Source organism: Melospiza melodia, chromosome Z (assembly GCF_035770615.1).
Source record: "Melospiza melodia melodia isolate bMelMel2 chromosome Z, bMelMel2.pri, whole genome shotgun sequence".
NCBI classification, from domain to species: domain Eukaryota; kingdom Metazoa; phylum Chordata; class Aves; order Passeriformes; family Passerellidae; genus Melospiza; species Melospiza melodia.
In genome coordinates, this window is record NC_086226.1 from 8,060,325 (window position 1) to 8,073,224 (window position 12,900).

Below are 12,900 nucleotides of genomic sequence, written 5' to 3' on the forward strand. Positions count from 1 at the left end.
TGAAATGGAGTGCAGGCTTCAGAACTTCTAGGATAAGAAAAATGTGTTAATACAATAATATCTTGTTCACAATGGAGTCCTTTCATCCAAAAAATGCAAAAATAATTTGGTTCACAATTAAAATAAGATTAACTAAACCAACAAATGCAGTAGGATTCTTTGTTCAGCAAGTAAGAACCTCAGGAGTGACAAAAATCTTCTCTTTCAGTGAGTCAACCACTTTCTTCCAAGTGGCTGATAACAGCACACCATGATGCACAATAATGCTTCACTAAGAGTTTAAGAAATATAAATCTAAGTATGATAATCCATCTCATCCATGCTCCAACTACTCTCTAACTACCTGAAATGTTTTTCTGCTCCTGCACAGATAATTGCAGCAAGCCATTAACAATTTTAGAAATAAGAAGTCCTGGCAAGCACCGTCAGTGGTCAGGCTCAGGAAGAGTAAGATATATCAAATCCTATAACAAAGCAGATACATAGGTTCACAATTAGTTATATTTTCTTACTGTGTTCACTGAAACATAAATTAAAAAAAATAATTTAAAACCTGATACAGAATTTCCAAACTGCTGCACCAGAGGACTGGAGAAAATGGGATCCACTTGCAAAATTCAGTAGCCCTTCTCACAGAAGTGGGACAGTCCTTCTGCTCCTGAGGTATGAAGGCAGGAAGTCAAGAAGCAAAGACGTCTGGAGCTGAAGCTGAGATTTGGCAGCACAAGCCTGCCCGTACAGATATCAGAAGTACTGACTCCCATTTTCACTCTCCAGTTTTCCAGTCCCTGCTCCATATATATTCACTGACAGTTGTTATTAAATCATCAGTGAACAAAGCACTCTCAGGTGATCTAGGAGCAGAACACTGTGGTGATATTTACTTGATGAAAAAAACCTTCACTACATCTTCTTCTTGAGAAGTGTCTGTTTTCTTAATAACAAAAAACTTTAATTTAACTGCTGCAGACAAAAATTGTTACAGTGTCTCTGCCTCTGATTTAAGTATTTCCCTCACATCCTGATTGTCCTTGTCTTCACTTCCCACTGTCCTTGGAATAAAGTCGGGTAGCAGTGGTAGCTGCTTTTGTCTGCAGCTGCCCTGGTATAAGCTTCTTTGTGTTTTTGCTCACTTGAAGCCACACAGGTTGGACCATAATGTCCAAGTTCAGGTTACCCTGAGTGGACTGTAGCACTCAGCTGTGTTCAAATGGTGTGGATGGTGTTGTGGGCTCTGTCTAAACTCATAGGAAGAGCATCACCCCTACCTCGTTTACATTTAATTTGATTTTAGGGAGACTGAGAGTGTTATGGATCCAATTACTCTCACCTGTAAGGCTGGCTGCACCCTTGTCCCAGAAGAGGACTGAATGGTGAAGGCAACCTTGTACTAGAGGCTGAATGGCAGAAATCCACAGGGATAATACAAAATAACAGAGGCCTTGGGGAAGAAGGAGGAGGTGGAGTAGAGAGTAGGAGAGGCAAAGCACAAAGGAAAACATATTTGATGAGAAGAGCAGAGCTATTAAAAAGGGGGAAATGGTTTTAGCTTAATTATCCTGCAGAGACCTGAGGAAGCCAACAGTTCAGACTTAAAAAATAATCTGGAAATTTTGCAGTGTGTCCTCCTGGAATATTTCCCATTATACTGTTACCCTGTGAAAACCTGCTTGAACAAGCTTGTGGCATTTCTGCCTTGCTGGTGTTACCAGTCAGTGGCAGACAGACTGAAGCATTCAGAGGTGCCCAGATGTCCTTAAGTGAAATAAAACTGAGCTGGCTGTTTGAAATCTTTTGTCAATAGGTGTCACTGCTCCGCTCTTTCCACTGGCAGCTTGGAAACAACAATCTCTCCATGGAAAATTTGCTCATGTTACAGGTAGATACCTCTATTTATCCCACCTTCTCTCCCTTATTATCTTCCTCCACTAATTTCAGTGTTTCTAAACCTCTCAAGCAGCAAATCTGCTGCCATTCCTCTCAGGAAGCTAGCTTGTGCCTATTGTCAAAAGAAAACAAGCTTTTCCAGAATGTACTTGGAAGATAAGGAGGACCAGTGGGCATGGAAAACCCAGCTGAGCACAGTTCCTGAATTTCTTGCTGCCATGAAAGGTCTGGCTCTTTTATAAGGCCTCAACACCTGAACACAGAGTGGAAGCAATGCAGCATATTCCCCATATGTATTTCAGGGGCTTACAACTAAAAGTTGACTAGGTCCTGTCAGGATTTATGACTAATATTTTGGGTCTGGGGAATTAGTATGAACAAGAAAGCTCATCTTTCAGATGCATTGCATATAGAGAGGCTCTGACCTGCAGGTCCTATTCTACTTAATATATGGTAATCCAGGAAACTTTCCCCTTCATCAGTAAACATCCAGCATTCCCCAGATTCCTCCATCATTTTAAGTGAGGTCCTCCACTAAAACCTGCCACCTTTCCAGCAGCATGCAAAGCATGCAATCCTGTGGGCTCATGGGGTTTCCTCTTTCCTGAACATAGGTAAGTAATACATTAGTGTACTGACGTCTGCACAGACAAAAAATAGAAATACTCTAAAAGAAAATATTCAGCTCAGAATGTCTTTGTTTACAGCACGTAAACCTCACTAGACATACTGCCTAATACTCTCTTACAGAGCTCCTTCAAAGCATCTCCAGCAAAGTGTGACTGTGCTGTTCCAAGGGTGGAGAAGGTATGTAGAAAATCACACAGAGACAGATTATTTACAAGCCTTCATTAAATCTGTCAGTAGCAGAACAGGTCACCATCAAAAAGGAGCAGTGGAACTTACAGTGACAAAGGCAACCAAGGCAGAATTAAGCTCTAAACTAGTCTGTGTTTAATGAAGAAGCACAGCTCCTCTCCCACTGGCAGGATCAGGTGCTACCTGAGACTACTCAGATCCTGCAGGATGGCTCTATCAACCCCCTGATTTTGACCTGGCTGGGCTGCCTCTGCCTTCTATGGGCTGCAATACCTCTGGTCCTGGGCTCAAGTGCTCTTGCATCTTCCCAGGGACTGGGATGCAACACAGCCCAGAGCATTTGGGGCTGCCAGCTCCAGGAAGGACCATCACTGTTCTTGCAGTGTGGCTGGCAGAAGGCAAACGCAACGAACACTGTCCCTGACCACCCCAGGACCATTAGGGACTGCAGCTCAGAGCACAGCTGTGAGTACTCTTCCAGTCCTTTACCTTGTTCGCGCCATCACGTTGTTCTTCTTGGGCTGCTGATTAACTGGGCTTCCCATGTTGCCATTCTTCAGGGACCCCTTCCGAGCCAGCTCCCTCTGCTTCTCTGCACAGGAGATAGGAATGGGAAAAGCAAAATTAGAGCAGCAGCCTAGCTGGCAACCACAAGAAGAAACCCAGATCTGGTAGAGGCAAAAGGCACAGCAGAATTAACAGCAAAGGACATGAGCTTGCCACTTCTTATGAAGGGATGCTGTAAAGGCTGGATGAGCTGTGTTCCACTTTCTCCAAGATCACCAGGGACTAAAACTAATCTACCTTCACTCATAGCAGCCTTTTGACAGGGAGCACACTAAAATCTGGGTCTCCAAGACCCATAAGGTCTTGGAGCTTCTGGATGAAACCCAGCTGAGGCAGACAAGAGGCACAGACCTTGTGCCTATCTGCAGCCAGTTTCTGCAGGGACTCCAATACCATGCTGTACTAATATGACTCTGCTTCTAGCAGGGATGGGAACCCAGGCATGTATATAAATTGATATTAAATTTTCTGATTGAAATTCCTTCCTTGTTTCTTGTGGAGGATCAGTTGCATTGAGTTACCAGCTAGTCACAAAAGTTGAGCTAACTGCCCCAACCTCATCGTGTAACAGCAGGCAAGGCTTGTATGGAAAAGCTGAGCTTAGAGCCAGTAAGGCAGGAATGAGAATAGCTAAAAAAAAATTCTCCAGAGTGTGAGAAAATGCTAGAAACTACTTTTGTGGCATGCCTAAATAACAGGTGTACCAGACTGCTTGCTGATAAATCTGAATAGTGAATTTGTTTTGGTTTGCCCTCTCCTGCAATGTGAATTCTGTTGTTGGGTTGTGTTTCTTCTGCAGATTTTATTTCCACTTGGAGAGAAGAGCAGCTTTTCTCACTTGTTGTGGAAAAGCAGCATGCTTCTACAGCGTGCAAGTTCAAGGTGAGCCAACACTTTCCCTTCCTCACAAGTCAGAGCAGGGGGACACACATCCAAGGCTCCCTTTCTTAATGGAGAAATAAACAGCAGGGATACCTGGAGATTGCTATGATGAGGAACATAGAGACAAGAATACATACACTTGCAAACCATACCCAGCCTGCTCCTGCTGACAGCAGAGGTGAATAAATGCACATGGAACTTGGCAGGAAAAGGATTGGATTAATAACTCACTCTGGCTTGAGCAACTTGAGAGACTGATTCAGGATCGAAATCAAAACCTTAAATCAGAGTAATTTCTCAGTATGGAATTTGGAAATGCATTGGTTACCTCTGTCTCCAGAATAAAGGACTGATATTTTGCAGGCCACATGAATTTGGCTGTTCAGAGAGAGATAAAGCAAGACTATGAAGGCAAATACCTACAACATGAAATACAACCTGATTTCCACTCATCTCCATCAGAAGCTCCAGTGCTGACCACAAATACACAGCACTGAGACAAGCTGCCAATGCTTTATGATGCTGATGAAATGGTTACAGGGGGCTGAATACACTGTGAGTGCAGGTGTGATGGCTCACAGCAATCATCAGCAGGGTTGAAACCCAGATTCCTTCTGGCTTTTCACTAATTTTCCAGACAGAAGCTTCCTTCAAGAAGCAGGATAGAGCAGAGAAGGTTGGGAAGGCATGAAGCAGTTTGTGTTTGCCTTTGACATTACAAAACATGTTCAATTAGGAGTCTGAAGATCCTGTCTGATGATTAGCAGAATCACTGTGTTGGGTGATGTATTCAGTTTGTGTGCAAGTTTTTGGTAGTGGAGGGTTGCACAGGTGGGTTCTGTGAGAAGCTTCTAGATGTTTCCCTGTGTCTAACAGAGCCAATGCTAGCAAGCTCCAACACAGACCTGCTGCTGGGCATGGCTGGGCTCATTAGCAATGGTGGTAGAGACTCTGGGATAACACAGTTAGGAAAGGGGGAAAAATCTTGTACAACTGCAGCCAGACAGAAGAGTGAGGGTGTGTGCAGATACCCAGGTCAGTACAGAAGCAGGAAGAGGAGCTGCTCCAGGTAGCAGAACAGATTCCCCTGCAGCCCATGGTGAGGCACCCCTGTAGCCCCTGGAGCTCCACAAAGGAGCAGAGATCCATCTGCAGTCTATGGAGGACACCACAACAGAGCAGGGTGCCTGAAAGAGGCTGTGAACCCGTGGAAAGCCCATGTTATTTCTGTGTTTTCACTCCTCTGTCCAGATGAGTAATAGAAAAGCTTTGATTGGCTCCTGCTGTCCAGCGAGGGTCACCCCACCACAGGTAGTCTACTCATCTCCATGCTTGAGTGAAGCAAAGCAGCAGTTTTCTGTTTCAGTGGAGAACTTGGAGAATACAGACAGCTGTGCTGTCAGTCTGACTCACGGGGGAATTTGGCTGCACCGGTTCCACTTCAGCTAATCCTGGATGTTGTGTCAGAAGAAGAACACATGGAGCACGTGAGTGTGTGTGTGAGGAGGGGGTCCAGGATCCTTTTGACACCCCTACACTGCTCTGAACAGCATGAGGAACAGCCTTTTGTCTGGATCTGCCAACCACATCACATCTTGCTCCTCCTTTATTGTTCACCTTGTCACCTCATCTTTGAGACACTCTGTCCCTTATGACATAAAAATCATTTCAGAGAAGATGCATCTGCTTAAAGAGCAAACTATTGCTTTCCTGCTAGCCCCACACTATCCTGTGCTGCTTGTTGACTCCATCTGTGTCATTCAGCATCTCCTCCAAGTGCTGTTTCAAAGTAAGCTCTGCTGGTGACAAGACAACAGCCAAGCAGACTATGGAGCATTCAGTGAGGCAGGGAAAACACCTAAGTAAAAAGCAGCAAAGGAAATGCATGCTGCAGACACAATCAGCACCACAAGTGGCCCAGCCTTGTGTCCTGCCTGGCAGTGGTCTCCTATTATAGTTGCCTGCAAAATTAATAAGAAGGTGCCCCAGCATGCCAAACACTCAGCAAACTGTTCTTGTCCCAGTATTCACTCACCTGATCTGGGACATGTTAGAGGATGGATGGACAGACAACTGCATGCTGACAAGTGACACACATCCACACAGGGAGCCTCTCTGGGGAGAGTCAAGAGGGGGCTGAATTCTCCCCTTATCATGGGAACACCTACTGCCCTAATGAAAGATTTCAAGCACTGCTTGAGATGATTTAGTGCAATCTAAAATGGTTACCTGTTCAACTGGCAGGGTGTGTCTAGCTGCTTTCTGATGAGAGAAAATAGTAACGGACCATGGGAAGCAGAATGGACTTAACATGAATGTGTCTAAATTAAAAATCAGACTTGAATGAATCCTTAAAATTATTTCTCTGGTTTCAGCATTTAAACAAAATCATAATCAGTTTTAATAACACTTCCAAGGTTTTTTAATAAATTAAATGCTGAACAGTTTGTTTGGAGCATGTTGCTATGTAGGGGTGGGCTTGCTTTTGCCTACTATCTTCCCCAAATGAGAAATGCCAAAAGTAGTCATATGCTTGAGTCTCCTGCAGAACTGCTCCTTTTGTGACATGAGACAAAGCAGACAATGCAGGAATCTGGTGAACATCATGCTGTACTATGCTGAAGAGATATTTGAAGAATCAGACACCCCAAATCCGCATTTTCCATTTGTCCCGAGATAGTGGGTGAGTCTGGCTATGATCAGACATGGTGGGTGGAGAGTGGTTTAGGATGCCATTGTCACACTGTCACTGTGCTTGACTACCTGCAGCCCCCTCAGCTGAGGCAGCCTGACTGGCACAAACACTCTTTTATGGCAGATGAGGCTGATTTGCCTCCTTTGCACTGCGGGGGGGAACAAGCAGATGCTGACTGCTCCAGTCTCTTTGCTGAGAGCTGCTTGTGAATCTGCCCGACTAGGAGAAGATGGAGCTTCCTGCTATGGGGACAGTGCAGTGTGGACCCATGGATTTGCTGAAGTGGCAAGACAAAGAGAAATTATTCCAGTGTGACAGAACTGTATTTTTTCATTTTCAAGGTTGATGAGATGAGATTTTGCGATGCATTTCTCTCTCTGTCTCCCACAGTCAGCTAAATTGTTTCTGAGGCTGAGGGCTCTGATTCCCTGATGAATTCTAATTTCTCAAGTAAGCTGAGAATTTAAATTACACACTAAATGAAATTAATACGTCTGCTCAAATTCTGCTGAATGATGAACAGATTCATGAACAAATTAAAGGAGAAAGAATGAAATGCTGTCTACAGCTTCTTCAAGCCCAAGTCTTGATTTCAGTTCACTTGCATCGCTTAGCTGGGGGACATTAGGATGAATCTAGGTAACACTGAAATCTTCTCCACCTTTCACCTCTGACAGACAGTACTTGTCAGGGAGGACTGTGCCACTGCTTGGAGAGGATTTCAGGGTACATACATAAATTCGGGCTTTGCCTGCAGGCTGCATGGAAAGGAAGGTGTAAGGAAGTTGTGTGTTAGGACCACGCTGATCCCAGTGCTCCCTGCAGTGTAAGTATGACCATGTGGCTGGCGTTAGTGCAGATGATGGCTGTGCCTACCTGCACTGAGAAAAAAAGGCAAAAGAAAAGTGATTTTTACTAAACAGGTGTAGCAGAAACAAAAAGGACCTATCTGTGGCCAGTCCCCTACGGTGAACATGGGGACTAAAGTTTCAAGCTGATACAGGCCAGGCATCAGCCCTGATTACTCACGACATCGGAATAAGGATATCGTTTCACTGGTTTCAGAAAAGACTGTTCAGATAGCAAGGGTCAGACTGCTATGTCACCCAACTACCAACCTGGGTGAGACACAGTATTCTTAGCTGAAGCATGTCATTTTCCTGACCCAGACAATCTTGGGGAAAATAGTGAACTATTTTCTAGTTTCTCCAGCTATATGAACTGGTTAGAAAGAATCAGTGTATGAATCTGTCTTCCAAGGTCCCTCTAGGACCAGGTTTTAAAGATCAAATAGCAGCATTTCCATATGTTCTGTTTATCTGGCTGTTGCTCTGTGTCTTTGGCATGGCTGAGAAGTGGCACAAACAGAAGTGGGCTGGGAGAGGTTCTAAGCTCCCTTCAGCTCCCAAGAAGGTCTGATCTAGAACTGGTAAAGGACCTAGGGACTACAAAGTCAATGTTTGTATCTGCTGTGTAAGGATGCAGCCCTTAACTTCCTGCATGGGAGCTACTATCAGCAGCAGCCAGGGCACTGCATGCACAGCAGGGCAGGGCTCATCCTGAGGTAGTGCTCAGCTAGAATGCTGCCTGGGCAAGTTACTGAGAGGTTTTAGAGGGCCTGGGTGATTTTATTTTGCACTTCCCTTCAGAAAACATGCTCCAGAACATCACACTATTTCTTAGCACAGAGGAAAACATGTACGGGAGTGCTCCAGTCCCAGCCAAAGCTATCATCTACTTAAACCACACATCTCCAGAAGTGGCTTTATGTTCCCAGTAGCATGTCCTCATTCCCTAGCCATGCTATCCCAGCCCCACATCTCATGTTTCGGACCCTCATGTGATTATGGGAAGGAATGGCTTCTCTGCTTCTGCCCACTATTTGGCTTAGCCCCAGAAGAGAGCAGATAATTTCCTGCAATGAAAACCTCATGGCTGTACACTTCAGTAAAAAAAATAAAACCAAAAAAAAAAAAACAAAGCAACACTATTTTGAACACAGAGAGCATTTTACCTCTACATGGCTTAATACAGTAGTGAATAATCTTTGTAAAACAGTAAAATGTGTTTTACTGCTGGCAGAAACTACATAACTGGTTTAGCTTAAAGCCATGTAGAGGATCTGTGGCAGCAGGGGAGCACAGAACCAGGATTCCTGCTCCCAGCTCTCTGCTCGAGCTGTCTCTGCAGCCATTTTATGCAGACAGGTTGCGAGCGTGTAGCAGCAGGCAGCAATTAATCTCTCTTCATCTTTCAACACCTTTCTGTACTGATTTCAAAGGCATCTATTGTCGCAGCTCCTACCTCACAAGGGCATTTATTTTGTTCTCATTCAGCATGTGCTTTTTCACTTAATTTTAAAGGATTGAGATTTTTATTCCTAATGGCTGCAAAATATTGGATGGAAGGATTTCATTTATCACTGTCAAAACTGGAATATATGAACAGCACTGGTGATATTTAAATGTAATTTTTTTTCCATTTTCCACATTTACCTTCAGAAAGGGACTTGTATGGTATTTTCATTTACTTTTCAAAGAATATTTTACCTGCCAGCCAGAAGAATAAAGTTAGATATCTGGGGAAGCATTTGCATCCTGACAAGCACAGCTAAAATATTTCTGTTTACAAACTGATTTCTGAAAGACCTAATCCATAAAACTGAGCTATGCTTGCTTTTAAGATATTTTAAAGGGACAAAGAGAATTAATTTACTTCACCTGGGGAGAACTTCTATAAATGCCCCCTCATTAGTTTTACTCAACTGAACACAGGTTTAAGTCAAAGCCATTTGCTTGACCTTGCTAAATGGTATGACAGACAAAAACAAAGGGGAAAGAAAACCAAAAAAGGGAGACTTTTAAGAGCAATTTAGCTCTCTTCATTTAAATAATTAAATTCACTTAAAACATCACTTATGCTATAGGCACAATCTACAGACACACAGAGGTAATATTAATGCCTACATCACATTTATTATGAGTTCTGATGTTCTGTGAAGAAGCATTAAGGTTACTGGTGCATGTACTAAATGTGATGTGTATTCAGAAGAGTAGTAGGACAAACTTGCTTAGCTGAATATTCACAGCATTTGGTTACACAGGTTGTCATCATACAGTGTCTATTTGTATTAAAAAACATAAAACATTGTTACTAGAGTCTGACATCAGTAGGCTTGAACTGCATAGACACTTAGTCAAATGTCCACCCTTTCATGCCAAAGGTTGGTCTATGGGAGAGCACATGTGTTATACTGCCTTCATAAACCACAGATTTAAAATAATAATAAAAAAACTATTTAAAATATTTGAATATGTTGTCATTGTGAAAGCTTTCACTGACTGGCAGAGAGCCCTGCTTGGAATGACTTATTGAATTCCATCTGTAGGCAAACAAATAAAGCCCTAAGTGATAATGCAACAGGCAGCACACAAGCTTAGAAGGGACTCACAGCCTGCTGTTTCCAGCATTGTGCTTGCAAAGGAGTCTTGGCCTTTTCTTTTACCAGCACTGAACTGCAGCTGACAGTAAAAGCCGTGTTTCTGGCTTTAGTTATCAGCAAAAATGTATATTTGATCCGTTTTGCTTTATCATCTGCTGCATTTGGTTTCCATGAACCTATGTACTTCAAACGAAATTCTGTATTTTCTGTCTAGTAAGATGAAAGCAGATGGAGACAGGTAACTAGGCTGGTTAACACGACTGTTTTCTTCTCTGGAAAAGTAAAGAAAGAGAGTCAATAGTGAGCAGAGTATTGGCAGGGCATGTCACCTCCAATTACTCTGCTCCCCAGAACGGGACTTTCAGGCATTGTTTCACTGGAAGAATTGCCTGTTTACTATGCAAATCTACAGGAGAACAGGATATGCACAGCTCAGGGTGCCTCTTCCTGCTAATTCAATTAGTGAGCTGCAGTCCTGGGTACTTGGCTCAGCTGGAGCTGTCCCACACAGCAGCCTGCTCCCCTAACAGGATTACTGACCTGATCCCTCCTCCGAGGGGCTGCCACAATCTGGAAATTTGACATACAGCCTCAGAGCTCAATTAGTTATTTAATAAGTTTATGATTAACCAATCTGCTGATTAAGCTTTCATTAATTAGGTTGGTGGGAATTCTGTTTCAGAGGGATGGTGGACTCTATTGTCTCAGAGCAGGGTTGGAGAGCCCTTGTGTTTCGCATGCCCTGACATTTCTCTTTACTGCTCCAGAAATGCCTGCAAAAGCAGATGGAGACAGGTAACTAGGCTAGTTAACACGACAGTTTTCTTCCCTGGAAAAGGTAAAGAGAGTCAATAGTGAGCAGAGTATTGTCAGGGCATGTCACCTCCAATTACTCTGCTGCCCAGAAGGGGACTTGGGTGGCACCTGGGGCTGCTGCCAGATCACTGGGGCATGGTGACCCTCGAGGACAGCTCAGTATTGAGGCCTGGTTGTTACACCTGGAGCAGTTCAAAGGCTCCTGCTCCTCTCTTCTCCTCTCTTCTGATGTCTTGCAGATGTAAGGAGGCAGGCAGGGTTTATCCAGGGCAGCTGGAGACCTTACAAGTACAGTTTCAAAGGGCCTGGTCTGTCATTTTGGTATTTTGATTGGGGTGGGTGGCTCACCTCAGAGGAGAGTGGGAACTCCTTTCCTCTTTCTCTTTCTTTAAGAAAGAGTTTAGAGAAAGCTCATGGCTTCATCTCTGGCTTTGTTCTGTGGTTATTGCTCTGATGGATGGGGCTCAGTGGATGCTGCAACCTGCTCCCTGCAGGATGCCTTGGCTGAGAGGGCAGGGTGCTGCCACCTTCCTCCTCCAGGCTGGCCCCTGCTTTGGTAGAGAAAACAGGACTGGGCTCAGGGATTATCCCAAACCAGAATAAATTATTACATCTTTTCCCATCTGCAAGGGATGCTCTGTCTTCTTTCTTAGGCAGAGCTGGTATCTTTGGGTGTTAGACACCAGAGGATGGCAAAGGGGATGGCAATCAACTGTTTCATGTTCCTTAACGTCCTCATGTCACAGGTGCAAGGCTGAAGGTTTGGCAGCTGCCTTCTCCTTACACCTCTCAAAAGGATTGGTGACAAAACACAGCCATGCTTCTAAGTGGCAGAGGGAAACAGGACTGGCCAGAGAAAACTCAGGCCCCTGCTGAAATCCCTGAGAAAGAGTCTTGAAAGACAAGATGAAAGACAAAATTCTGGCTGTAGCAGCTTTAAGAGCTGCAGGAGAGGAAGCAGGGCTGGGGAATGACAGATGCCATCCCTACTGCAGAGCCCTGCAGCTGGAAATCAGACATGTGCACTGCTGAGCTGCAGCCTCAGTCAAAGGGGCTTGGAGAGCTCAAAGGGGCTCAGGGAAAGCCTTGCTCATGCTGAAGAAAGCAGTAATGTGCTGGGAAAGATGATGACAATTTTTAACACAGATCTGCAACATGACAAGTTTATGTCATGGTTTAGTATTTCAATGCTGATGTATTTCATGCTTTTGTGGCCCTTTTTTGGTGGGGCAGTAGTGCTCAGAAGAAGTTTGTTACCACAAGCTTCCAGCTGCTGGCATGTCCCTTTAGGGCTGAGGTTATGGCACTGCCACCCTAGCCCTGCTCACCACAGGCAGCCTCAAAGCAGAAAGGATGGGTGCTAAAGCACTGCTGGCTTGAGCAAGGTTTTACATTGCTTTCGGGGGCCTATAAGTGGGAATTTAGGCAAAGGGGAGGCGGGTGTTAGCAAGAGTGAATGTGAGCCCCCTTCTGTCATGCCTCACACTACTGACCTTGCAAAGACTCATGCCTTTTGATTGGCAAATGGGCCCACCTCCTTCAAACAGCTGGCAGGGGAGGTTCCTGATTCTGCCTCCCAGCTGCCTGCTCTCAACACCGTGGCACTAAATGAGACTGCTGGCAATGCTGCAGCTGCCACGTCCCTGCTATCTGACCCTCTCTCCTAAATGAACCACTGAGGCAGAAATTCTGGCAGACCAACGTTTTTACCTCCCTCCTGAATGGCCAGCTGTATGCACTGAAGGAAGGGAAAAAATCCCAGCTTGGATTTGCTTATCAAAAGACCATTAGC

At 44.5% G+C, this 12,900-nt stretch overlaps 1 protein-coding gene across 3 annotated transcripts in view; it reads right to left on the reverse strand.

The window, feature by feature from the left end:
- Positions 1–12,900, reverse strand: part of FAM219A (family with sequence similarity 219 member A) — a 92,259-nt gene that overhangs the window by 10,921 nt on the left and 68,438 nt on the right. For all 3 annotated transcript variants that reach the window (XM_063180810.1, XM_063180809.1, XM_063180811.1), the window contains exon 3: positions 3,196–3,298. In XM_063180810.1, the coding sequence (XP_063036880.1) occupies positions 3,196–3,298 (103 nt within the window). The remainder of the gene's footprint in view (positions 1–3,195; positions 3,299–12,900) is intronic.